Source organism: Mustela putorius, unplaced genomic scaffold (assembly GCF_011764305.1).
Source record: "Mustela putorius furo isolate JIRA1106 unplaced genomic scaffold, ASM1176430v1.1 tig00003913_pilon_pilon_pilon, whole genome shotgun sequence".
NCBI lineage: Eukaryota > Metazoa > Chordata > Mammalia > Carnivora > Mustelidae > Mustela > Mustela putorius.
The window spans coordinates 8,935,911-8,963,907 of record NW_025422060.1 but is presented as its reverse complement, the minus strand read 5'-3'; the positions used below and the strand labels follow the sequence as shown (position 1 = coordinate 8,963,907).

Genomic DNA, 27,997 nt, shown 5'->3' with positions numbered 1-27,997 from the left:
GTGGTCCCAGGGCTTCAGTGACGAGGAGGACGTTTGGACACAGTGGCATTGCGGTGCATACGTGGTACGCATGTCCAGCTTTGATCAAGTCCATCTGGGCTATGGCCATTAGCCAACACCAGTTCTATCTGGACAGAAAGCAGAGTAAGGTAAGTCCTTCTCCGGAGACTGGGAGGGACTCCATAATGACTGGCCATTTCATCACGCCGCTGGCCTGCCTGAGGGCACCTTAGGCCCCGAGTTTCCTAGTTGAGGGATTGGGAATTAGGTGGGTGGGGGTGGCCTTGTGTCCCTCGCCCTGAGACGTGTGCAGGTGTGGACTTGCCTTTAAGTTATGGGAGGGAGGAAGGAGACGGCTCTTCCCGGGGGGCACGTTCCACGCGCCTTGATTAGGGGGCTCGGGCCCAGCCACGGTTGCAGCCTCTGGAACCATTTCCTGTAGCCAGGTAGGGCCCTTTTGAGGAATTCAGAGGGTGCTTCTGAACCTCAGGAACTTCTCCCAGGAACAAGCGTCAAGCCCTTTATGGTGTTTAAACAGTGGCATATTGTTTTCTTTTTGAGATGGGGAAAAAAAAAAGCAACCATTTGCAATTAATAGACACCATCTAACTGTTTAGGATAATTGCTATGAAAGTGCTTCAGGCTTTTCCAACTGCCACCTCCATTTTTTCTTTTTTTTTTTAAGTCAGAACTGGAAACATTTAAAACAAAACAAAACAGCACCAGCAGCACCCAGCCCTGCTTCCCTAAGGTAGGCCTGGAGCCTCAGGCCTTGGTAAACAGCCATCCTCCAAGGGAGATCTGACCCAGCCCCTGTGCAGACACACAGGTGCATTTCCCGGCTGGTGGGAGAATGACGTCTCCTTGGTTCACACGGGGCTTCTATCAACACTCGGCCCCTCTTCCTCCAGCCCCTGCCTGCCGTGCTGCCTTGCCTTCCCCCTACGAGCTGTTCTCCTTCAAGAGTTCTCTGCTGAAGAGCCCCATCAGGATGGGTCTTGCCCCTTTCCCAGGATCCTGCTAGCTTGGGGAGGAGGGGTTGCAGAGCTATGGAGGAAGCTGGCATTGGCCCCTGGGAGGTTTTGTCCCATCATGTGGGCTCTTGGGAGGTGAGGAAGTGGCCGGACCCTGGCTTGACTGGGCCTGAGATTCATCAGATCTGTCCCCTCTTGGATACTTAAGACTTCTTCTGCCTTATTTTCTGTCCAGATGGAGTTGCTCTTTCCCTGGCTTGGGAAGGGGAGGGAAGAAGAGACCTTGGCATCTAGTGGGAGGAAGGAGAAAGATAGTACGAAAATAGGAGGAAAGGAAACAATCTCTCAACTCATAATTCAGTTTCAAATCCGAGCCCTTCCTGTGTAGCTGTCACTTTCTTCTTTATAACACACTTTTCTCCTCTGCTAAGTCTTCTTCCTGACCCCTTTTTTCGTCATTTTCTGGGGTGAATGGGCACGGGGAGGGGGGTGGGCTTGTTGTTAGGCATAATAGGAGCATTCCACAGCTTTCCTGGTGATGATGGACATTGGCACAGGGATTTGAAGCCTGATTAGATCAAAAGAAACAGGGCCAAAGCGTTTTGACTCATGCTTTAGATTGAGACGGTGGGTGGGTGTCAGCATTTTGCCCTCGGGTCACTGGAGTTGGAGGTCCAAGCCTTAAAATATGGACTCCAACCTCTGCATTGTTTGGGAATGGGTGGTAAGGGGTAGAGACCTTGGCAGCCCTCCTGAACCCCACTGCCAGTTCCTCCTGTGGGCAGACCCCCCACACACTGTTAGCACAATTTTGAAAGGAGAAGACAAAGTGTATCTCACCCTTAGCTTAGTGCATTAGTGGTTTGAGATCTTCCGCTTCCATTGCCAGACTCGTTCTTTGCACTAAGGGTCTCTTGGGTAACACAACAGGCCCATTAACAGGGCCTTCTTTCTTCCCCATTTTTGAAGATGGTTTTACTCTGCAGTTGAAGAAGCCTTACCCACCAGGCTTAGAGGGTAGCCCTCTGATCAACTTCAAAAAGTAATTATCAAATATCATTTATTAACAGGAAGTGTCTTTTAAAAGGCCAAACATGTACCCACAGCAATAGGGAAATTTCAGCTGTCCTTCTCAGTGACCCCTGGGGGACCGAAGGAAATACACACCCAGAAGCAGGAGAACTTTCCCCCAGTAAGCTCTGAATGCTCAGAGACACTCCAGAGCCCTTGCGTTTCTCGTGGAAACACATTCCGCAATCCACAGTGGCAAGGGAGGAACAAACTGTCCCATGTGGAAGCCCAGGGACTCTGTTTCCAGTTCTGTGAGCCTAGGCAAGTCTCCATTGCTCCTGCTTAGCTTCCCCAATTAGAGAACAAGAAAGGAAAGGCAGAAATTTTTGACTGGCCCGATGACATAGTGTGTGTGAAATCGCTTGAGATATGTGCTGTCTCTATCAGCATTCATCGACCATACTGTTCCCTGGCCAACACTTGCGTAAAGGTTAAGTTCTTTCAAAGCTTCCCAAATGAAGTCAGAGAGGAAAAAATTCCCCTTAGGAAGTACATTACAACACCTTTCGCTTCTGGAATGTCGTTCTCTGTACAAAGGTGATGTGATCCATCTCTGGTGGGCAGAATGACCTCTGCTGAGTGATGGCCGACAGGCTTGGGATGAGCTGCAAAATATTTCTGAGCAACCGGTGCTGGCTGGCCTACGGGCCGGGCCGTTGCTTCACACCCCACTGCCCCGGGCCATGCCAGCCATTCCGTTCTCTGAAGTGCTTCGGCAGGGCCCGGGCCTCCCAAGTGATGCTTATCAGCCCCAGAGACAAGTGCAGTCTAGTGGTCTGAGTCAGCGGGGGTGGGGGGCCGAGCAGTCTCAGGTTCTTCCCTGGTGCTCAGGCATTTTCCTCTTTCAGGAGCCTTGTCCAAATCTTGTAAGAAAAGCGCACTCTCTCTCTTTCTCTCTCGCTCTATTTCTCTTTCTCTCTCTCATTCTCACATACACACACACATATACCACACCTTCCATCACCAAAGACAGAAAGGAAAGCGCCCCTATTGGTTGGTTTCCTGTGGCTCTTGCAGAATGAAGGGCTGTACAGGCACCAGTTACAACTGGCCACTTGTGTTTCCTGACCCCAAGCATCCTAGCAACCTCTGAAGCCCAGATCCGAGGACTGTCTTGTTGACTTGGGGGGGAAATATTTGAAAGCTTGAATTGTGGAGAGTAAACCTTAGATGCCTCTCTTCTGAACTCAGAGTGGGGACTTCTCAAGTTGGCCTCCAGTCCAGACATCTTTCCTTCTTCTCAATAGTTTCTTTTTTTTTTTTTTTCCTTATCCATCTTCCTCATTCCATCTAGATGAGAACCAGAGTGACAGCATGGTAGGGGACAGTGCAATCAGGTGACAGTACTAAAACTCAGTAGGGCAAGCCCCTCAAAGCACAGAACTCAGAATGTTGGAGGGTCTTTTAGGTTGTCCCAAAGGCTTGACTCTCCCCATCTGTACCCACTCTTCTTAGCATTGCTCTTTGCACTGGGTCTTTTGGGTCATTGTCCTATTTCCATTTGGAGAGAAGCTAGTAATTTCCTAAAGCTTCTAAGAATCTAGTCTCTCTTGGGAAGGGTATCTCTTGGTCCCTTTTCCATATTTGGGTTTTTGCCTCTCAGATCCATCTGTGGTGGGAGTGAAGGTTGTGGGGGGAGGGGCAGGTCTTCCATGTGATTAGGGAGATCCCCCAGGTTGAGCCATCAATCTCACCTCATTTTACCAAATTACTTCCAGGCCCTGATTTGGATCTTTTCCTATTTCAATTCCAGTGGCTTTTCCATGTATTATCTAATTTAGTCCTTATCACAACTCTGCCATGTGAGTTTTAAGAGCTCCCATTTTACACACAGGGATCTGAGTATCAGACAGGTTGAAGGTCATGGCCAAACAGTGGTGAACTGGCCAGAGCCAAGATTCCAGTCCAGATCTTTCTGACTTCAAAGCCTGGACGCCTCCCCACCACACTGAGTTGTTCTCTGTCTCCATGAGTCATTAAGTAGCTACAAGCGACAGCTCCTTTTATTCAAGTGTGGGCGTTGGTGAAGAGGAGTGCTATAGAAAGGAATGGGTGTGCTCCCTCTGCTTGCTCAGAGGGTGAAGCTCAACCAGCTGGGCCCGTGGTCCTGTGCTTTATTTACGAAATGAAAGGCACTTCCTGCTTCTTCCTGTACCCCGCCCCCCTGCCACCCCCATCCAGAGCACTGTGGGGTCCCTGGTGGCCAGGCTTATATCCTGAGCAAGTAGGCCCTGACCTGAGGGAAGTGACCTGGATCTGAGTGCAGGGACATTCAGAGTCGAGGTCAGAAAGGAGACATCAGTCAAGGAAGGACCAATGGGATGACATGCATACCCGGAGAACAAAACAAGCAAAAACATTGCATGTTTCCTCAGTCCCTCAGACACTCTTACAACAATAAGAAAGTGCTCAGCTGTCAGAAGACCTGATCCTTCATCAGTGTCTATATCAGTGTGGAGACCAGAGGAAGGGCAAAGCCATGGGGGTTCAGAGAGCCTCTGTTGGGCAACGCAGGGCACCTGGGCAGAGGACGTCAGTAGGGAAGAATGGGTTGCATCTACCCCCTGTGCCATGCCCCCCATATCTGCCCTTTGCTGGCTTCTCCTGTGTGGGGGACAGACTTGGTCTCACACACAGGGCTGTGGTGGGGGATGGTTGGATGAACACACATGAAGGGACTGAAAACCTCAGTTTTGGATGTCTCCTGGTTCCATCGATATTCGGGCTATAGCCAATGGCCACAGAAAGACAGCTCAGCAAATATATGGGTTGTACTAGCATTTACAGTGGTTTTCATTAAGTTCATGCTGTGGGGAAAGCCTCTTGCCTTAAGCACGATCGCAAAAATTGGTTTTTTAAAGGGAGGAAAAAAAACCCAAACAAACATCAAACACATGTAGGAGATGCAAACCCATTTTCATCTACCGAGGGCAAGTAGCTAAAAAGGTAGCTTTGTGAAAAACTAACACTTTTAGGAATATGATTCTGGTAACAGAGGACTTTTCTAATTAATCTAGCCTGATGTTATTCTTAGCCAAGGCAGGCCAGTTAATAAGCAGGATAAACAGAGTGGAGCTTTAAGTAGAATCTGAAGACTTTGGAGAGCACAGTTAGGTATCAAAATAGAAGCAGAACACGGTGTTGGTCACTTATTGGTGGGACTGAGTGTCCATGGGAGCAGTTGTTCCAGCAGCTTCTACACATGTAGACATGTTCCTCGTACGTCTAGAGCAGGATCACTTGCCAACCCTCTGAACACTTCATGGCCATGTGGCTAACACTGTAAGGAGTTGAAATCCCCTCAGAATCTACTGAAACTTCACAAATCTGTTTCACATACCTCTTCTGTCATTCATAAAGCTGAAAATTATTTTTTTCTCCTCCTTTAAACATAAACTATGATCATTGCTATTTATTGAGAGCTGTGTCCCGGGGCGGGTGGCAGCATAGGAGAGCCCTTCCCATGCCTGTCTTCCTTTGACCCTAACAGAACCTTCAGTGGTAGGTAGTGGTTTTTTTCCCATTTTATAGTTGGGAATAATGAGGCTCAGTGAGATCAAGGGCCTTTCCCCAAACCAGGACTCTGATGCGGTCCATCTGCTGCCAAAGCCCCCGTTCTCGGCACGGCACAGTAGAGCCTGTAGAATAGCTTGGAAAAGGCATTAGTGTGTCTGCTCTAGAGCCACAGGCCCTGCAGAGAGTTTCAGTAATGAGGAATGGGGTCTGGGAACACACACCTAACAATGCTGCACGCCAGGCCATTAGTCCATTTGCTACATCTGAGGAGGACAAGCCCGCGAACTATACTTCTGTCTTCCAGGCGAACACCTCTTTGTAACGGGCTCTCTTTTCCACTGTAGTCTAAAATCCATGCCGCACGGAGCCTGAGCGAGATCGCTATTGACCTCACTGAGACGGGCACGCTGAAGACCTCCAAGCTGGCCAACATGGGGAGCAAAGGGAAGATCATCAGTGGCAGCAGCGGGAGCCTCTTGTCGTCAGGTAAGCCAGCTCTTGCTGGAGAGCCGCCCAGTGGGGAACGTGGGAGAGACTGTTGCCGACGCATGGCTTCCACCCCATAGTGGCTCCGGGGAAGACTGGGGAGCGGCAGCCACTGAGGGCACAGCTTGGCAGGCTCGCCAGGAGCTGGCTTCAGTTGTGAGACCAAGTTTCTTAGCCAAATAGGCATCTGAGAAAACTGCCAAAAGTGCCAAAGGGTGGAGGGGAATAAGAAGCAGCAGAACCCTGCTGTGTGGGAATGACTATTGGCCCCGTATCCCTAATCAGGCGCCCCCCAGAGCCTTTTGAATCCTGATGGGTGAGGGTCAGGAATGTCAAGTCCTCGGACGGGGTGGGGTCCGTTCATTTGTGTGTCCTTAAAGGAGACTTAGATGGAGGAGGGGCTAAGGGGGGGCTCCTAGTGTGGAGCAACACTGCGTCGTGTTCTCGGGGGAACTCTTCAGGACCCTAGAAGGTACAGAAACTCTTGGCCTTCGGCACGGAGAGTCTTGGGGTCACCAAATGTGGTGTAGCAGTTAAGCGCCTTTGCAACTGAGAGGCCGAGACTCTGATCCCAAGTTTGTTTCTAAGAGCCCCCAGCAAGTCATTCTGTCTTGAGTGTGTGAGGGGTGGATGAGGGAGGATTCAGATGGGGCTGATGTCCAGCATAGCAGTGCCTTTCGCTTTAGTGAGAGGAAGGAGGGTGAGGTTTCGAGGACCGCAGGAAGAGGGAGGGAGGCCATCATTGTTTGGAAATGTTAGAAAGTAACTAATGCAGGTCAGTGGCCAGGCCACACCATCAAAGGCTGATTGTTCTTGGGGAAAGTGTACCCTTGCCTCAGCGCCATGAAAGGGAAGCAAGAAGTCTTTATCTGACCTCATCTTCCAGAGTGTTTGCTCTTTCTTCTTCTTTTTTTTTTTCCTTAAGACTCCTTCCTGTTCTAGCATTCTAGGAGCTGCCTCTGAATATTATGTCCTTAGTGTCACCTTTGTTCTATACCTGTTGGAACATCCCTCCATCTTTGATGACCCCGCCCCATGGGGGTGGTGCCTAGGGAGGCCCCGCCCCAGGCAGTCCACGGAGGCCCCGCCCTTCACACGAAGCCTTTCCTTCTCTACCGCTCTTGCTTCCACCCTTGGTGATGAGATGCAGGATGAGAACCACAGCACCTTTATTCACAGAGGCCTCCTGCCTGCCCAGACCTCCTCTCCTGCCTCCCTTGGCTTTGGTCTAGATTCATCCACCCCTCACAGCACTTCCTCTTTGTTGCACCTTCTGTATTGTGTTTCTCTCCTAGTTTTCTGTTTTGTTTTCCCCTGGCACTTCCACAGTTATAAAAGGATGGAAGTGAAAATATCACCAAAGAAAAACAAGCAAGCATGAGCAGTGGAAAGTAATTATGTCTCCATAAGAATAAAAGCCCGTCCGTCCCCAGGGTCTTTCCTAGAATCACGTCTACTGACTGCACACAGCAGCAGGGAGGAGAGGTGGAGGAGAGCCCGTGGAGGAGAGCCTGAAGCAGTCTAGGTGGCTTCTAGGCTGGCTGAGTGCAGTCAGAGCCAGGAAGAGATGTGGGCCCAGAGGACGAAGGGGAGGATATGCCCCGCCTGGAGCAGGAGGCCTGTTAAGGGGGGGCTGTGCGCGGGGGTCGGGGCTCATGGAGTTTCAGCTCAGGGGCCCACACCGGGCACGCCGTTCAGAGGCCTTGGGAGGGCCCGTGTGTTTTTGTGACCGTGACGCATTTTGCATTCTTTGATTTCTCACTTTGAAGTGCAGATTACACACAATGTGTCCCAAAGTTAGTTTCAGGCATACCGTGTAGTGTCTGGTCTGAGTTCCGCTGTGCTCCCCGCAGGTGTGGCTCCCATCTGTCACCCTGCGACACTAGTACCATGGCATCGACTATATTCCACGTGCTGTCCGTTTCAGTCCTGGGATGTACTTATTTCACCACTGGAAGCCTGGACCCCCCACTCCCCTTCACCTGTTTTGCCCCTCTCCCCGCCCCCTCCCCTCTGGCTACCACCAGCTCTCTGTATTTTTGGATCAGTTTCTGCTTTTTTGTTTGTTCGTTTGTTTTTTAGATTCCACATGTAAGTGAAATCATATGGTATTCATTTCTCTGACTTACTTCGTTTAGCATAGGACCCCCTGAGTCCACCCATGTTGTCAGAAATGGCAGGCTCTCATTCTTTCTTGTGGCTGAGTAATACTCCATTGTGTGTATACACCACATCATCTTTATCCATTCATCCATCAGCGGACCTTACCTTGCCTCCATACCTTGGCTATTGTAATAATTGCATTCTTTTCCTCAAACGAAGCCACCAATATAAGCTTATAAGATCTCCCTCTGCCAGGTCACCGTGGGGTTCACCTTACACCCCTCCTTTCATTAGCACAGTGAGCCAAATGATTGTTACTTCTGAGGCCTTGAGGGTTTACAGCAAACACTGTAGAGAACATTGCTGTCTTGTATTGAAGAGGGTATCCTACAAAGCCGCAGACCCCCGCTGTAAATTATAGCCACTCTCAGCCCCTTGCTGAGTGGTGGAGGGCAGAGCCAGCACCAACCCCTGTGTTTGTACTCTAGACTGTGTTTGTACTTCTAACCCTCGTCAAAACCCAGAGTCTGAGATTAGAGTCTGGATTTATCTGCCCACGGTCCTCCTTCTCTAGCCACACAAGAGCCCAAATCATCCTTGGGGCTCAGTGAGGTTTTCCTTCCTGCTGTTGTTTCATATCCTTTTAGAAATCTGGGTACTTTCTGAATTTGGTCTGGTTCTATCCCAAAGGACAATGGATTCTTACAGCCCAGGGCTTCTCAAACTCTAGGTGCATCGGAATCACTTGGAGGGCGGTTCAAACACAGAGAGCTGAGCTCCAGCCTAGGGTGTCTGACTCTGCGGGTCTGGGTGAGCCTGAGAACTGGCCTTGGTAACAAGTCCCTAAGAGATGCCAGTGCAGCTGGTCTGGGGCCCACACCTTTAGCCCCTCTTCCTGCTGAGGAAGCAATAAAAGCCTAAGGTGACAGGGTTGCTCAGGAGCACAGAACGCAGGGGTCCCCGCTTCCAGACCCATGTCTTGGGCTGTCTCCTCTGACTATTCCTATCAGCCTCTGCGGGAACCATGCCAGTAACCTACCAGAGCCACGGACCCGGCTGCGCCTAGGAACCCCAAGCCTCCTGACCTAGAATGGACATAAGTCAGTCATCAGCCAGTGAGATCCAGGCATCTAAAGGATTAGAAAACAGTCCATCTGTGACTGCCCCCAGCCTGATAGAATAATAGAATAATATCAGATAAAGCATCCTTATACCAAAATATTTGTTTAAGATGTTATTTGACAGAGATCGCAAGCAGGCAGAGAGGCAGGCAGAGAGAGAGGAAGGGGAGCAGGCTCCCTGCTGATGGAGAGCTTGATGCGGGGCTCGATCCCAGGACCCTGGGATCATGACCTGAACCTAAGGCAGAGGCTTTAACCCGTTGAGCCACCCAGGTGCCCCTTTTATACCAGAATATTAAACTGATTTTCAAATGGGTGATAATTTTGTTTCCGGGGCCCCAGGCTGAGCTGTTGGGAGGTTGTTGGCAGCAGCTGAAGACCTTGCCGTCCCCTTTCATTGTGGCGACATCCATGGGCACTGACCCCCCGGGCTCTCTCCTCGCCCACTCTCTTTCCTCTCTGAGGAAAGCACCAGGAGATGAGAAGCCCAGAAAGTAGGAGGCGACCAGACCGGGCAGCCACTCAAACTCTGCCCAGTCCTGCCAGCTGGAGCCGGAGGCCACGCAGAGGCTGAGAGTCCGTGGGGAGGTTTTCCTCCTGTGTTAGAAAGACCATGCAGGGAGAGATCCCCAACAGTCAGGAATAGAAGCCATCAGTTAGCAAAGGGAATCTTGAGTGTCCGCAAATCTGGTCATCACTCCCCCTGGGGCTGCTGATTGCTGGCCCTCCGTCTGCTGCCCTCACCTGGAAGGGAGGGTTTCCCCACCCCCCATGGTGAGGACATTTAGCTGGCTTAAATAGCTCCCCAGCTGGCTGGTGTCCCCCTTGGTTCTTTTTGTCCTTCAGTGTCCTTTTGCCTAACTGTTCCTTGAGAATTCCTGAGTGATGTGCTCCCACAGATGGCCGAGGCACTGCTTTCCCAGGAGCACCCTGATTTTAAATGCTCTTTTTATTACATTTGCCAAACCCCATGTTCTACTTTGTATTTAGAAAACATGAGGCATCTAATTCTGTATCCTGTAAGGTCAGTTAGTCTTGCTCCGTCACCTACTGCCTTATGCTAAGAAAGAAAGAGAGAGAAGGAAAGAAAAAAAAAAAAGGTATCTAATAAATATTCCTTAGAAATATTTTGAGAAATGAATTTTCATTTTAAAATCCCTTTTTCAGGGGTGGCTGGATGGCTCAGTCCGTTGAGCATCTGACTCCTGGACTCAGCTCAGGTCCTGACCTCAGGGTCATGAGTTCGAGCCCGCCTTGGACTCTGCTTTGGGCATGGAGCCTACTTTAAAAAAGAAAAAAGAAAATCCTTTTTTCTACTTCTAGCCCAGGGCCTCACATTCAGTAGATACTCTAAACATGATTTTTAAAAATGTTTTAATATTACATTCCATGACTTACTTCTAACTGGAAATAGTACCTTTTGAACCCCTTCACCCATTTCCCCGACCCCATCTCTGGCAGCCACCAATGTATTCTGGGTATCTGTGAGCTTCAGTTTTTTGGGTTTGAGTTTTTTAAGTTCCACATACACGTGAGATCATACAGTATAATATTTGTTTCTCTCCTTTGGGCTTACTTCCTTTAACAGTGCCCTCAAGGTCCATCTGTGTTGTCCCTAACAGCAAGATTTTTTTTATTTTTTTATTTTTTAAATTTTTTTATGGCTAGTACTCCATTGTCATCCAGTCGTTGGTGGGGTGTCTCCCTACCTTTTCTGTTGTAAGTAAAGCTTCAGGGAATAGAGGGGTACATGTATCTTTTTGAATTTGTGTTTTCATTCTTTCCGGATAAACACCCAGAAGTGAATGCTAGATCACAGAATAGTTTTGTTCTTACTGTTTTCGAGAAACCTCCATACTGTTCCCACAGTGACTGCACCAGTTTGCATTCCCACCACCAGTGCACGAGGGTCCCTTTTTCTCCACATCTTTGCCAACTCCTGTTATTTCTTCTCTTTTTGGTTTTAGCCATTCTGACAGGTGTGAGATGATACCTTGTTGGGGTTTTTATTTGCGTTTCCCTGATGACGAGTGATGTTGAACAGCTTTTCACGTCTATTAGCCATTTGCATGTCTTTGGAAAAATGTCTAATAAGATCTGCCCATTTTTTTTTAAGATTTTATTTATTTATTTGACAGAGATCACAATTAGGAAGAGAGATAGGGGCGGGGGCGGTGGGAAGCAGGCTCCCCACTGAGCAGAAAACCCGATGCAGGGCTCAATCCCAGGACCCTGGGATCATGACTCGAGCTGAAGGCAGAGGCCTAACCCACTGAGCCACCCAGGCACGCTCTGCCCATTTTTTAAATGGATTGTTTCTTTGCTATTGAGTTGTATGGGTTCTTGATTTATTTTGGAGACTAAGTCCTTAATCAGTTACACGGTTTGCAAATCCCTTCCCCCATTCAGTAGGTCACCTTTTTGTTTTGTGGACAGCTTCCTTTACTGCGCAGAAGCTATGAGTTTAATGTAGTTCCGCTTGTTCATCTTTTACTTTGGGTGCCTTTGATTTTGGTGTCAAATCCAAAAAAAATCCCTGACAAAACCATTGTCCGTGGTGTAGATAGAGTTCTTGAAAGCAGAACCAGAAGATGCGTAGTAACAACCCTTCACATGCTGCATTCTAAGAATGTTCGGTGTTCCTGGAGCGTATGGCGTCTTGGGCCTTGCCTCGGACTCACCTGCTTACCACCGACATTCTCCCTCAGAATGTCCCGTATCGCTGTGTACCCAGGCATCAGACCTTGAAAGGTTAATCTTGTCAGGTCAGGCTCCTGTTGTAAATAGCATGCATCCTTGCTGTCTTCAGTCCACTTTTTCACCCCGGTCTATACCCGGATTGTGGTGTGGCTGAGCCTTGTAACAACAATGCAGTATCACTGTGGGGTGAACACCTTTCCTAGCTCCCCAAGCTTTGCTGAGTACTATGCACAACATTTTAAAAAGTGAGAGTCCCTCTCTTCAGAGTGCTTCACACTGTTTATTGATGTTAACAGAGATAAAATATTTCTAGGCTCTTAGTAACTTGGAGGGTGATCTTCATATTTAACTAAAGACATGTAAATACCTTTAAAATGACAGGTATCCCGTACTTGGCATCTGAGGTATGAGTTGCTAGAGAAACAGAGCAGGGTCATTGCTATGTATGGAAGAAGTTGGGAGTCCACACTCACTAATGCCCTGAGCCAGTGGCTAGTTTTCAAAAAGAAAGGGTCCCACATAGTTGAAATGATTTATGGGGGCTTAGGGCCTGGGCCCCTAAATTCTTCAACGGGGATGCATAGGGCCCTGCCGTGTTAGGTCTGTAGGCCCCTGTCCTAGTAGACACCCTTAGAGGCAGTGAGCTATCTGAGCCTAAGACGCAAGGCCTGTGTTGGACCAAAAGGAATCTGCCTGATCCAACACTGAATGTGATTCAGACCACGAGAAGGTTATGGAACCCTCATCCCGAATCCGTCTGTGGAGGGGCCTGGCAGCCAGGCTTGAAAGGATGTGAGGACCTTGTCCCCAGGACACATCAGCTGAGAGGTGGTTGCGGTCTTCCCAGAATCCCTAGAAGAAGGGACATTGAGGCAGCGCTGGCGCCAAGGCAGGCCGACTGAGCCGCATGCCCTGCTCTCTGCAAGCTTGACACTGCCTAGTGGGTGCCCCCGAGCCTGCGGACTGACTGACTGTCTGACTGCTGCAGGGCCGGGAAGTGGGGGCCCTCTCTCCACTGTGGCCTGGGACTGCCAGCACCGTTCCTCCCCCTTTGTGGCCCTGGCTCCTTTGCACTCAGGTGGCAAATCTGCGGAGGTTCAGACGGAGGCCAAGAGGACAGCTGTGGAGTCAAACCAGCCAGTGCCCGTGTTCTCCGAGTTTAAAAAAAAAAAAAAATCCGAAATCTTTTTCTATGGGACTTCAAAGGGTTTACACCTCTCTTCCCTTCCCCCATTTCTTGAAATCTCAAAAAAAAAGATGGGAGAAGAGAAAAAAATGTAGCCACAAAACAGAAACCCCAAGAGCCCCTGTGCTTGTGCCGGTAGCTGTGCGTGCCTGGCCTCCCCCACCCAGTGACAGTGGGAGGTGGCGGAGGAGTGGGCCTTGTTTGGAGGCTACACCATTGGGGAACAGAGCTGAGGCCCGCAGGCATGCGGGGGGCTGAGCCAAACAGGGTTTTGCTCTCGAACTATTTAAATAAAGTGGTGGAAAATGACTTGGAAGTGTTTTGAGGCCCCTGTGGCTTGTCGCGGGAGCCTCCCAAACCACAAAAAAAAAAGGTACTGTGTGTCCTCTCTTCAAGAGATGAAACCATTGGACTGCTGCTGGCCTCAGCCACCCATTTGCTCCAAAACAAAGGGCTGTGTTGTGTCTATAAATAGGAGTGAGGCTGTGTGATTAATGAGATGGCGATTGAGTCATCATTGTGATCGGCAGGATTGCAGAGAATGTGGTGGGGGAGGGATCTTGGATCTAAAACGCCCCCCCACCCCCCCACCCCTGCCAAACCCTGCGGTGTGTGTTCGTGCCCCAGGCTGATGCTTTCCGTCCTGGGGGCACCGCATGCCGAGCTGGGGCCCTCGAGCCACCTGGGGTCTGTCTACAGCCATTACTCACTCTTTCACACATTCCCCTTCTCTGGGGCTGGTACTTCCTTCCATTGTTAGGAAGTTTATTAATAACTGATACAACAATGAGCATGCCAACATCTGACCTCGCTCCCCACCGAGATGTGATCTGATCGCATCAGCCAGCCTCAGGTCACGGCTGTTCTCTCAGAGCACGCTGCCTGGGGCTGGTAGGAATCTCATTGTCTTTTGGTTTGTTCGGGGTTTTCTGGCCTCTTCCTGTCTTGCCTGCCCTCAGTCTCTCCTCTCCAGTGTGTCTCTCACCAGCCCCTTAAAGGTCTCTGTTACCAGCTCCCTGCCGCCTCTGCTTTTGGGTCTGGGCATGAGCAGGATTCCAGGGGCTTTGATTTTGCTCAGAACCTCAGCGCTCTGCAGGCGGGCACAGCCCCGCAGGCCCTGCCAGATGCCTGAGGCTCTGCCAGGCCATGCTCCTGCTGGAGTGCATGACCGAGGACGGCTGAGAAATCTCCTTCTGTGGGATGGCTTTTTCCTGGGCTTGCTGGAGTAGGACGGGCCAGAGTCGAGACTGACAAAAAGGAAGAACAGTTGTCCCTTTCTGATCTCAGATGAGGGAGGAGAGGCCTAATTAAATCATTTAAAGGGCTCTATTTCTGCCCTTGGGTGCTGGTGCTCCAGGAATCGCTCTGCCTGGCAAAGAGAACCAGAACAGAGGAGCCGTGGATGACCTGAGTGAACGCCGCTCAGTAATGAGATTCTAAACACTGGAAAAATAAGTTTCACTGTGGCCTCTTCTAGGCACCGCTCTGTTCCTGTTTAGGCCAGCCCTCCTGATGCTGCGAGGGAACCAACAGGGTCTGGGAACTGCAAAGATAAGCCCCCTCCTTCCACAGTACAGGAAAGGGAAATCGTTCGACTCACTCGTGAGCAGTAGGTTCAGCTAGAGATTGCACTTCGTGGTTTTACTAGATGCTGCTGCTAATTTTTATAATTAACTGTTCAGACCTGACCCTCCCCCAGTTCAGTTTGTCCTCATCACCCATTGGCACATGGGCCCCGAGCAACAAAGCAGCCACCCGGTGGACCTCGGCCGCAGACGCCCGGTTGCCGTCAGAGCTTCTGATTTTCCACAGAGCCTTCACATCACTGCTCTTGGAAGTGAACCACTTCATTTTTATAATTCCTGAGCCTAAACGGCAAGTTGTCCAAGCACATGTTTTACATGTTAAAAAAATCACATTTAGTTCTCGGAGGCCGTCTCCAGAGAGGACAACATTTTCCTTAAAATCTGCAGTGTGACATTATTTCCCAGGGTCTCGTAGGACATCTTTTATGGAAGGAACTCATCATTGAGGATTTGTAAGGGAAATGAGTATCTCTTCTTCATGAGGGAGAGTTCAAACCTTTCCCTCGTATTTATTCCTGAGGTGTCTGCTGAAACTTTTCCTTACAGCTTTTATGGATCTGCTGGGAACATCCTCCTCCTCCTCCCCGCCCGCCGCCCCCGCCCCCGCCCCCCGCCCCCGCCCCCGCCCCCCGCCCCCGCCCCCGAAGGCTGAAACAGATAGATTGTCATTTCCTTCCCTGACTTTCAGGACAACGGATTTCTTTCTTCTTTAGGGTACTATTTGTTTCAAATTTCCCCTCTTTTCAAAGAGGAAAGCACCCCTTCTGTCTTCTGAGATCAGCGGGCTAGTCACCAGATTTCCATCTGTGTCCAAACAGATGAGCCACAGTTCCTGACAACATTCTCTTCGTAGGATGCGTGTTCATATCCGGTGCTGAGTGGCCGAGGGTCTTTGCAAAGCTTGGAGCAAATTCTCCATCACAGCTGAATGAGGATATCCTTCCATGTGTTTGCCGGCTGGAGGGGAGCTGCTGTCCCCCCTCCTCCCCCAACATCCTGCCCTCGGCCACCGGCTGCCCACGGGCTGAAGTCTGGAGTTCCCCAGCTGGGAAATAAGAAAGTGGTGGAGGCTTTTCCTCCAGAGGTAGCCAAGCAGATTTTCACCACATCTCCACCAGTGACCTCTGCAGAGTTGGCCCCACAGGGTCAGTAGTTCTCTCCGAAGATGTCCAGATACACACCAAAAGCGACTCTGTCTGACTGTTGAGATCAATAGGCAAGAACTCTCTGGCTCTGGCTGGATGGATAGGAAATCTCTTCTTGAAGGTCAGGTTTGTTTTCATGTTCCCCCCACCTAAATTAATTGTTAAATTATTAGTGACCTATTTCTAGAAAATCCTTTAGATTTGGATTGAAATATGATAATAAAATCGCCAAAACCTAAAGATGGTGTTCTCCACCTGGTGTCATGCAAACAGGTGGTTATTGAGCACTACCTGGGGAGATTTCTAGAGTACCGAGCTGACATGTGGCTTCCTGGCAGTGAAACAGCGTGGGGGCCGGGGGTGGGGGAGTTGGTGGGGAGTGTCTCAGCTGCTCAGACTGGAGGGGACCTTCAGCTCTCCAGGTGAACTACCTAGCTGGCCCCAGGCGAGGGGTCCCTCCTGTATGCTGTTCCCTCCCTCATCAGGTGGTGGTGTTTGTCTCCCACCTCTTCCTGGTAGGCAGCTTTGCACACGCCCCTGCCCCCGGCTCTCTGAGGGCAGGCCCACATCTGGCCACCCATCCCTTCCACCCCGTGCTCCCAGACACTCGGTCTTCACTGGCTCATCTGAAGAACCCCTGCACTCCTCCTCCCTCCTTCAACCTGCACCGTATCCCACACAGATGTGGAAAGAGTCTGGGTGTGAAAGGCAGATACGATTGCACACTGCACCCTTTTTTACTGGGGCAACCCAGCCATGACCAAGACAGAAAGTTCCAGCTTCTATGCCCTTTCCATTCAGGGTGCCAAACAGAACCACCCAACCGAAATTCCAGCTCTGCTTCCTCGTGTCCCAGAGACCTCTTCTGTGAAAACGGGGCTAATGTTTTTGTGAGGATGACATGAACTGTGACGCAGGCAGCTCCTGCCAGGAGTCTGGGAAAATCCACTTCCTCTTCATTTACTCCCAAGCGTCCTGAGGGCACAGGGTGGCCACGGTGGGCACCCTCTATTGGCTCGCCACGCATCTTCCCTGCCCACTAATACGTCTTTTAATGTTATGGGGTTCCCTGGAATTGGGGTGCCAACTCCCCATAAAGGCCAGGTGCACCATTGAATACAAAAACTACAGATGCCCACGTAGCATTTATGAGGCTCTGACTCTCTTCGGGCATCTTCTGGCCTTATCTCCCCCAGCTTCTGAAGAAGTTCTGTGTTCATTCTTGTACTGTAGGGGGGAGGATTCAGAGGCTGAGAGACGTGGTGCCCCGTTGCCAAGTCCCTGCCGCTAGCGTGTCGCAGAGCTGGGACACAAGCCCAGACCTGCTCACTCGAAACCACTCCTGCCTCGGGAGGCTCTGGGCCTGTGTGTTTTCCAAAGAATATTCACTTCCCTCCTTCCGTAAATGTGGTACCACTTTAAAACTTGGAGCAACAGTTCTATCTTTCAAAAGTGCTCACAGCGCCTCTGTTCTCTCTTTGGCTCCTGCACGAATCTGTCACATGTGGAAAGTGTCCTTTCCAAGTAGCACTCAACTACTGTTCGGCCGACCTATAAATTTTGCAATCTTCCTCCTCTGACTGCGGTAGAGAAGTTCCATCCATCTTCCTGCTTCATTAATCCCCAAAACAGCTCAGATGAGCCTCTTTTAGCATCCAAATTGACACCCATGTGGTCCGTTGCTGAGATGAGGGGTAAATCCTTTCAGCCCTGGTCGATAATTAGACATTCCCTCCAGTTCGAGGCAAACTCTCCCAGTAACTGGGGATAGGACCAGAGTTGGCAGGGTGCTTGTCTTTTCTGGAAGCCAGAATGGTGAAGAAGAGAGAAGTTGACACTGTTATGTAACAACTGTACCATTAGCAGCAAGGATTGCTGGAGGCGGGCGCTACCTAAGTAAGCTGCTTATTAAGCAATACAGTCTCCAAGTTTGGGAGCATCTTGGAGGTTGATTAATTGCCATTTTCCGGATGGGGACATCATGGGTCTAAGAGTTGAGTGACCCGAGGTCTTATACCAATCAATAGCAGATATATATTGGAAACCCAGGTCCCTACCCTGCCCATCACCGTTTCTCTTGGAGGTAGCAGAGTGACATCTTTTTTGATTTCAAGAGGTGAAACTTAAAACCTCAGCATGGTCTTGTGTGTGCCAAGGCATACATGTGTTCAAATAACCAGAAATGGGTAAACCAGAGCAGTGAAGAACTTCTGTACCTTTCACCAAGTCCAGGTGCTGATGGGAAATGATCTTGCCACCCGCATTTCTTGTTCACACATCTTTAGTTTGTAAGACTCCTGCTGACCTGAGGCCTTTCTCTGATTGAGTTTCTTCCTGGAGTCCTTCTGGGTCACTTGAAAATAGCAGTGAATCAGTGCTTCCCAACTCCAAGCCCTCCTGTTGGCCTCACTTGTACGTGTCTGGCATGATGGTCCAGGGATGCCCGAGGGCACCTGTCGGAGGCAGTAGGAAGCTGCCGTAGCATCGCACTCAGTCATCTCTTCTCATGGTCACCATGTTTGCCTGGTTGCATGGAAGAGCCGCCCAGGCTCAGAACCCTTCCCCCAGTGCCCTGGATTTCCTTTCAAGAAACAAAGGCACTGGGAACCTCTTTTCAAATGCAGTGTTTCAAATTCGTGAATCAGTGAATGCAGAGCTATCCTAGCTTGAGGAGCATGGAGTAGGGGGCCCCTGAACCCCTGAATCTCCATGATCCTGTTCCCAACCTCAGGCACAGCAGCTCCAAAAACCTAACCGCAAACTCAGGCATCCAAAGAAACAGTTTGAAAATACTGCCTTTGTATGCAGAGTTGCACAGCGAGGTCTCTTCTTGAGCACCAAGGTAGCATCAGTGGGTTTTCTTTCCAGTTCTGCTTGTGTGTGTGTTTCACTCCCATTGAATCTACCCTGGATTTTGAGGACTGACCTGTTTAAGCCACTGTATTAAATGTCATATGTGCATTATCTCCTTTAGACTTTATGATGGGTTAAGGAGGGCAGGTCATGTACCCAAGGTTACACAACTAGTGAGCAGCACAGAGTGCATCAAAACCAGGTCTGCTTGACCTCTGCTCACCATCCAGTTACCACTAAAAAAAAATCTGCATGGCCAGGCCAGCTCAGTTACTTTGTAAAAATTTAACTTGGTACCCAGCACTGCATTCCTCGTGAAACAATTTCCAGAATAAAGGTATGAGCTGGAGCCTGCCTGTATTCATAGTTTCAGGTACAGAAGGGGCCTCTTGAGTCATCCACCCTATCTTATGTGGGTTTGGTATTTAGACTAATTATTATAAATAATAATAACTTAAGTAGCACTAATGAGCGCTGTAATTCAATACCAAAGCTCAGAGAACAGATTATCCAAAAATGTTGTGCTTTGCCTCCCGAAGTTGAATGTTCTCGTGATATCTGCCATTTTGAGCACGGTGAACCCTTAGACCTAATAGATCATCATTTCCTGTTGAGAGGTTAGGAAGGGGTGAAAGGGAAAGCAATGAGTTTTTCATGATCTCTGACTACAGTCTTTAGTTTAAAATCTAATTTATCTGATAAGAGAATCGCTACCCCAGCTTTCTTTTGAGGCCCGTTGGCATGAAAGATGGTTCTCCATCTCTTCACTTTCATTCTGGATGTATCCTTAGGTTCCAAATGGGTCTTTTGTAGACAACATGTGGATGGGTCCTGTCATTTTATCCAATCTGAAACCCTGCTGTTTTATGGCAGCGTTTAGGCTGTTCATGTCGAGAGTAATTATTGAAAGATATGTTTTTATTGACATCATGTTGCCTGTGAAGTCCTTGTTTCTATATATTGTGTCTGTAAATTTCTGTTCTATGACACTCTTGGGTTCTTTCATCTTTTATAGAACCCCCCTTAATATTTCCTGTAGTGCCAGCGTCATGGTCACATACTCTTTTAAACCTTGCTGGTATTGGAAGCTCTTTATCTCGACATCCATTTTGAATGTCAGCCTTGCTGGATAAAGTATTCTTGGCTGCATGTTCTCATTTAGTGCCCTGAATATGTCTTGCCAGTCCTTTCTGGCTTGCCAGGTTTCTGTGGACAGGTCTGACGTTATTCTGATGGACCTTCCTCTGTACATAAGCATTCTCTTCCCCCTTGCTGCCCTCAGAAGCTATTGTCTAAAATTATGATTCTTTAGTCTCACAATCAAGTGTCTCGAGGTCTTTCTAGATTTGTTGATCTTGGAGGGTGTTCTTTCTGCCTTTTGGACACAAACCCTGGTTCCATTCCCCAGACTGGGAAAATTTTCATACAGAATTTGTTCAACTATATCTTCCAGTCTTCTCTCTTTCTCCGCCTCCTCAGGGATCCCAGTAATTCTGATGCTGGAACGTTTCACGGCATCATTTATTTCCCTAATTCTGTTTTCATGGCTTCTAAACTGTTTCAGGCCTCTTCCTGATCCTTTTTCTCTGTCAGTTTGTCCTCTAGATCACTAGTTCTGTCTTCTGCCTCTGTTCCCCTAGCTGTTAGAGTATTTAGATTAGAACAATGAGTTTTTCAGGGCGCCTGGATGGCTCAGTGGGTTAAGCCACTGCCTTCGGCTGGGTCATGATCTCAGGGTCCTGGGATCAAGTCCCATATCGGGCTCTCTGCTCAGCGGGGAGCCTGCTTCCCTCTCTCTCTCTCTCTGCCTGCCTCTCTACCTACTTGTGATCTCTCTCTGTCAAATAAATAAATAAAATCTTAAAAAAAAAAAAAAAAAAGAACAATGAGTTTTTCACTTGAGCTAGAACTTCTTTAATATCATTGGGTCCAGTTTTCTCCAGGTCTGTTTTTGAAACCTGAAGTCTGACTTCTTCCCCACATTATGTTACATCCTTATTAATGCTTTAGATGGTGGAATGGAGAGAACCCCATTAAGGGTTTCTGTGTCTGCCATTTTGATTGGTGAGTATGGCTCAGAGAACCAGGTTAAGACACATCGTGATTGTGCTGTGGGATCTTGGATGGGTGTAAACTAGAGATAGTTGAGGACTGATAAGCACAGGATAATTGACTTCCAGAGGCAAGAAATCTGAGCCATATCAGGAGGGGAACCTGTAGTATTGTCCAGTGATGTGTTGCCTTCATGTCTGACAACTATGAGGTCAGGAGAGCCTTAGTAAGATTCAAGCTTTTGTTCGGGTTTGCTGTTAAAGTTGGAGTGCTGCAACTGAGCTTGGCAAATTCTGGGGAAGAGCTACAAAAATTAATGAAAGTTTGGAAGGCCGGTTCTATAACTTAAAGGTACTCCTGGGTCCTAGATTTCTTTACCAAGATGAACTACAGCTTAATCATAGCATCCAAGTATATGAATGATGACATTTATATGTTTGTTCAAGGTAATATTTATTAGCTACTGTGGAGGCATGAAGATGATGTGTTCCTGCAGTGATATTCTCTATTTCCAGCTAAGGTGGGCTGAGGGAGAAAAAGTGAAAAGCCCAAGTCGGAGTCAAAATAGACATAGCTGTTGAGAAATATTGAGTATTAGGGTTCTAGGAACCTAGTCATATGGTAAGAGACTGTTCAAGGACTAAGAAGAATAGTGTATTTAGGGGGATGATTTAAGTATAGCAGAGGTTTCTGATGCAAAGTCATAAAGACCTTTCTAGCCTGAGAATTCTAGGATGCTTTCTTTACCATTGGAAGAGACAGAACACTTGAATCTGGCAGTTGTGACTGCATTGTTCTCAAGTCTGTCATCTGATCACTGACTTGTCCCAGATTTCATACAGAAATACAGTTCCTACCTGCTTCTCTACCCACCCACCCCCAAAAAAATCCCACTGGAATTTTTCCTGGGATTGCAACAGTTCTCTTGTTTAATTCCTGGAAAATGGATACCTCTACAGCATCAGGCCTCTAAGCCATGACTATGGTATACCTTTCTGTTTTTTAGGGTTTTAATGTTTTTCAGCAGAATATTACAGTTTTCACTATAGAGATCTTACACATCTTTCTCTAGATTTATCCCTAGGTATTTGATGTTGTTTGATGCTGTTGTAAATGGCATCATCATCTGAGCCCCTTGAATACACACCCAGGAACATCTGTCCACATTCTTGGGCATGAGAAGCGATGTAATCAGTTTCTTCTTCCCAGGGCATCAGTGGGCCTTGTCAGAACCTATCAAGGAAAACATGTTTAACAGCTTCATTGCTGGAAACCCACTTTAGGAGCCAAACAGTGCAGCCCTGAAAGTGTTCTTTTGATCCAACCTAAATTCCTCCAGTTGGCATTCTTGCATATTTCCTTTTGTGTTTCCTTCACAGTTTGCCTTCCCCCAAGATTTCATATCTAGCAGTCTGCTGTTTGAATCATCATGCAGATATTTCCACCCTGAGTGGTAAAATATGTATAACTTTCATCAGGAGGGAAATTGTTCATGACACAGTATTAAGTTATAAATACATATAATGAAAATCAAAATTTATTTTTAAAATATGTGCGCTTTGATAAAAAAAAAGATCAAAAGAATACACAGAAGTGGTTATCTCTGGGGGACTTATTTATAGACTATTTCTATACAGGTCTCCATTTTCAAAATTTTTATGACAAGCATGCATCATCTTTGAACTAAGCCAAAAATAAGCATTCTTAAATGGAAAAAAAAAGAGAGAATTAAAACTATGTATTAAAATTACTGGCCTGAATTTTAACTTTCCCCTTCACTGCATACATCTTATTAAGATATGCTAGTGAAAAGCAAACAGGTATGCCATGTATCTTCAGATTATCAAGAAAGAGAAACTTCTTTTCCAGGCATGTCAGTTTTCCTGCCATTTATAGTGAGCTATAAATTCCACTAAGTGCCAAGAATTTGCTCCTTGGCCCTGGGACTCCGCAGCACCCGCTTTGTGCCCCCCTCCCCTGACTTCTGGGTAGGTCCCACCTCCACGGCATGGGCTCCAGTGACGTGCTCCACAGTCCAGATATGGGTCCCCTGTCCGCTGTTCTAGTAACCCCACTGTTTATTGACAGGTTCTCAGGAATCCGATAGCTCTCAGTCGGCCAAGAAGGACATGCTGGCCGCCTTGAAATCCAGGCAGGAAGCGCTGGAGGAAACACTCCGCCAGCGGCTAGAGGAACTGAAGAAACTCTGTCTTCGAGAAGCTGTAAGCAGTTCACATTCTGTGTGTGTGTGTGTGTTCTTCTGTCTTCACGTTTTTATGAAAAGCAAAGGTGGGGATTGCACAGTGAGCATCAGCGGAGGGCAGGACCACTTCTGAAGCACAAATGTGGGAATCCCAACCCCTACAACATGCCCTGTTATGAACAGGAAGAGTGGACCTTAGTGAAATGCGACCATCGCGGGTAGAGTTGCTCTGCTCGAACCCTCATTGGGACCCCACTGGAGACCAAATGACAAGTAATCATGGAGGTCCCTCCTGTATGCAACATAGTTTATAAAACGTCACTTCCTGTGGTGTTACCTCCTTGGACATACTGGCTTGCCACCAGCTTCCTAAAATTTGTGCCCGAGTTTATTGTCATGGTGCTTTTGTTTCTCTTGAGGATAATTCACACTGATCTTGGGGAATCCTATGGAAAAGCCTCAGTGGGGATGAACAAGGGAACGAAGATTTCGCTTGGTATACAATCCCCTTTCAAACTCATGATCTGGTGCTTCCCTTTTTTAAAATGAGGTCTCAGCCTAGGGATGTTTTTAATTTTATGCAAAGCAAGCCTTCCTCAAGCCCGTGTACACACTGGTCTTGTGTCACCAGGGGGTTTAGATGCTGTGGCCCGCCACTTTTGTTTGCTGGAATATCTGCTTCCACCTTCTCCTGTTCATTCCATGACTGTTAGCATGTTTGAAAAGTTGATTTGGTCATGCAACACACATGCGGGGGGGGGGGGGTATGCACACACGCATGAGCACGGGTTCGCACACAGACGCTATCGGGTGGGAGCCCTCCGGAGAGCGGCTGTGCTCTGCGTGATGTCACACAGAGCTCTGGTGGTCAGCAGCTCGGAATAGGAAGCAAAACAGGTTCCTGAGCTCAGTTGAAGAGAGTAATTTCCTCTGCCCCCAAATCCCAGTGCCTTGCCCCAGGAAGCATGAAACAAGGGGCTATAGAATGGGATCGTATTACATTTCAACTTGACTTAATTAGGCTCTGGGCTGATTTCAGCAGCCCCGCACCAGCACAAATCCCCCACAGAGCTCCAAAAAGCAGCCGGCCTGGCCAGGATATGTGCTGAGACTCTCTCAATATTAGTAACCTTTTCATAATCTCCTGAAAGCAGTGAATAAAGGAGAGCTTGGGTGTCTGCATTTAATAATTTGCATAAGACTAGTTTTGTTTTTAATAAAGGAAACATCCCTAAACCCAGCAGGGAATCCGCATCAGAAAGCTGGAGAAACATGTCAAGGCAGGGTTAGCCTGTGTTACAAAGGCCTCCCTGTCTCTCTCGAAATAAAAGCAAAATAAGGAAAACAAAGCTCCCACTTCTTAGAGCGTTGACACCAGAAAACAGAACTTGAGTGGAAGGAGTCGCCTCTCTGGGGGCAGGGGCCCTGGGGGCTGATTGCTTGGTGTCACTCAGCCAGTCTGCAGACTCCCCCAGAGGGAAGTGGTGGGGGCGGGAGACCCTTCTTAGTAAGGGTCTCGCTCTTTCTCTGGGTCAGTATGGAGAAGTGCTGTTTGTCTGCTGGGGAATGGGGTGCCCAGATGCAAGAGAGTGAGCTGAGCCTGTGGCTTGGGTGTAAGCTATGCCAGAACAGAAGGGAGCAGGCCGACCCCCTCTGCAAGCGCCAAAGCGAGCTCCTCCCCTCTGTGGCTCTGGTTATCTGTGAAGGCAGATTAAATATGGAGAACCCAGTACCTTCTAGGGGGTGCTGGAAAATCAGTAGCCTTGCATTCTTAAAGTAGTCTGTTTCAAAACTGCAGACACGTTAGTTATTAAGTCAATGGTCTGTTCATATTCCCCTCCTTTTTGTAAGTTTCAAAGTAGAAAGGAAAAGCTCTAACCATATAAAATCCACAGTGTGTTATGTTATTTATAGACCAGCTTCTAGGGGAGTAGATAAAAATGTTGCAGAATAAACACATAACTACTCTGGAGACATTTGAACCACATTTTTTTTTTTACAAAAACAGGGAAGAAAATTGCAGAGCATTTCATACTCAACAGTTGGCCATTATGTTCAGAAACACTTACACTGGGGAGTAAAAAGCCCAAGAGTTCATTTCCTGGTGGCCTAACCCAGGCGAGAGGCCCAGGAGAGTGAGCGATGGCTGTGTTTGTGCATGCCAGTTGCTCGCTGTCTCTCTCTCTCTCTCACAAATACACACACACACTGCGCACATATACACATACAGCCCAGTGTATATACACACAACTCAGTGCACACACACACTTTACTGATACATCCCAGAGCACACATATACAACCTAGTCTCACTCCCAGCGCACACATGCACACACACACATGCATACACACACACAGCCTAGTGCACACACACACAGTGCATGCGCCCATCCCAGTGTGCACACAAGCACTCTATGTGCACACGCAGTGGTGGGGAAAGGCGAGACCCCTCCTTCTATCAGAAGGCGGGTAAACACCTCGAATCCTGTGTTTGGGGCTTGCTCACACACTCATACTGGGCTGCCTGGCACAAAGGCTCTCTGTGCAGATGGACTGGGAGCTCCTCTGTGTCTGAGCAGCCCCGTAGGCATCGTCGGGGGACTGGAAACCCGGGGCTGGGCCTTGCCAGTGGAGGTGCACGGTGGCTCTCCCACAGGCCTCTGGCCCCTGGAGGTGACCCCGTGCACTGGAGGCCTCACCTCAACCACGTGGGTTACAAACTGATCTTTATTCCCAGACGTGACCTCTAATATGAAGCCTCGTTCTAATCCGGAATCGCTGCACAGACCTCGGCGTCTGCCAGGGTCACAGTCACTGTGGTGGTCCATCAGCGAAGTTCACGGTCATTATAGTCACACAGATTTCTAAGAGCTGGAAATGCACAATAGGTCTTTTTAAATTACTTGGTCACTGAAATGGAGTCTATTTTCAGTTTCTAGTGAAACTCTTATTTGTATACATGTAATGTTTTCTAAGCTCAGCCTGCACCTTGAGCACCTAACCTGAGTTGAGAAATTACTATGTTCAGTTTCTAGTTTATGTAATACGCACCTTTCTTGGCTTTGCCATTTAGATACTGCTCCTCCTAAGAGCACTCATTTCAAGGACATTCTGAACTTAGATATTTGTGAGGGACTATTTGATGCAGCAGAAAGACGCAGAAACTGGACAGACCAGAGCTGTCCTATGGGCTCTGGCCCCTCCTGGCTGTGTGGTCCCACCTGGCACATAGCAGGCACGCGGGACACTTGGTAAATTAACAAATGGGTGAGATTCGGGTTTTATGATGAACATCAATGGCGCTTTTATTTACCCAAAAGACATTTACTTTGGGGAAAACTTTTTGAAGCACATCTGTTTTACAAAGAAAGGGCTGCTCTCATAATTTTTTAGAGAAAAGAGGGGCGCCTGGGTGGCTCAGTCAGGTAAACATCTGCCTTCGGCTTGGGTCCTGATCTCAGGGTCCTGGGATAGGGCCCCGCATCAGACTCCCTGCTCAGCAAAGAGTCTGCTTCTCCCTCTCCTTCTGCCCCTCCCTCTACTCAGGCATGCGTGCATGTACTCTCTCTCCCTCTCTCTCACATAAATAAATAAAACCTTAAGAGAGAGAAATGAAATTGCATTTCAGGAGCCCTTAGATGTATTGCTAAAGGTGACAATTTCAAGCCTACGCACTGAATCTAGGCTTTGAAGCCAGTGCGTGTGCATGCATGAGTCCTAGGAACCGAGCCCGTGCTGTCTTCTGATTTCTGTTCTCGTGGTGTTGCTCGTATTCAGGAGCTGACAGGCAAGCTGCCCGTTGAATATCCCCTGGACCCAGGGGAGGAACCACCCATCGTTCGAAGAAGAATTGGGACAGCCTTCAAGCTGGATGAACAGAAAATCCTGCCCAAAGGAGAGGTGTGTTTTTCTTGATCTTGCTGGATTCTCTCACTTTAGCCATATTTCCCCCAAATATTGAGGCATCCATGTTTTCTGTAACAGGGTCTTCCTTCTACCCAATACCAAAGGCCATTTCCCCTTCCTCCCCAGAATCTTCCATTCTCCCTTTTAGGTTAGCTGCTCAGTCAGCGTGGAGCTCCCCTTGGTCCGATTTGTTCGCTCGCATGAGTAGGCATTTCACTTTCTGGGGAAGTTGTTTGTCCAACATGATAGGCCTGTCGGAAGCAGCAAAGTGAAGCTTGGGAGAACATCCCAGACACTCAGGGGTACCTGTCTTTTTAATGGCCTTCCGGCTCTTTGTTACTCAGAGCCCAGCCTCCTGTGGGAGGAAACAACCAAAGGAGAAAGAAAGGTCTTGCCTATAGGCACAGGGCTGCTGTTGACTGGGGAAGGACCGTAGGGCTTTGCTGCTAACACTGCTGCCAGCAGATGAGCTAGATGCTGGGCTGTCCTGATGTCATTCGTCTGCATTTGGAGGAGCCACTGAAGCATTGCTCATTTATCACCTCCGACACTAAAAGTTGCTGGGGGCTAGGGCTGGAGAGTCCAGATTCCAGGAGGTACGGGGACTTGGGTCTCCCTCTGGTTAACAAGCTCTCCAGCCTCAGACCGAGAGAGTCGAGGCCACGTAACCCTGTAGGCCTCAAGGTCACCTCTTCGTGGATTTATTGAGTGAAGCTACAAATTAAATGCTACAAATTAAAATGCTATTGAACAGAGGACTTACAAGAATACGAATCAAAGCCAAAGGGGAAGGGAAGGGAGTACCGTGGCCACGTTGAAACAGATATTCTTAGAAAAGGGACTGAGAGAAGCTGGCGTTCTTGAGTCACAGCCACAGCGGGTGAGTGTGAGGGCAGATTCAGGGGGGACGCAGGTGCCCTGCAGCCACCAGCAGGGAACCAGTCTGAGATCCCATCACAGGGCCTCAGGGCACAGGTGGATTCACCAGAGGCTTCGGGCACATCTGACGCTCAGCAGTTTTCCTCTTCTGGAAGAGGAGCTTTATAATCCTTATGTTTTGGAGTGGTCGCTAGGATTATAGGCGCTGGTGTGTGGG

At 48.5% G+C, this 27,997-nt stretch overlaps 1 protein-coding gene across 7 annotated transcripts in view; it reads left to right on the top strand.

Moving 5' to 3' along the window:
* The window catches only part of FRMD4A (FERM domain containing 4A), a 450,500-nt gene that overhangs the window by 391,002 nt on the left and 31,501 nt on the right, over positions 1 to 27,997 (top strand). For all 7 annotated transcript variants that reach the window (XM_004774871.3, XM_045069220.1, XM_004774870.3 and 4 more), the window contains exons 13-16: positions 11 to 149; positions 5,906 to 6,047; positions 22,882 to 23,015; positions 26,773 to 26,895. In XM_004774871.3, coding sequence (XP_004774928.1) covers positions 11 to 149; positions 5,906 to 6,047; positions 22,882 to 23,015; positions 26,773 to 26,895 — 538 coding nt within the window. The remainder of the gene's footprint in view (positions 1 to 10; positions 150 to 5,905; positions 6,048 to 22,881; positions 23,016 to 26,772; positions 26,896 to 27,997) is intronic.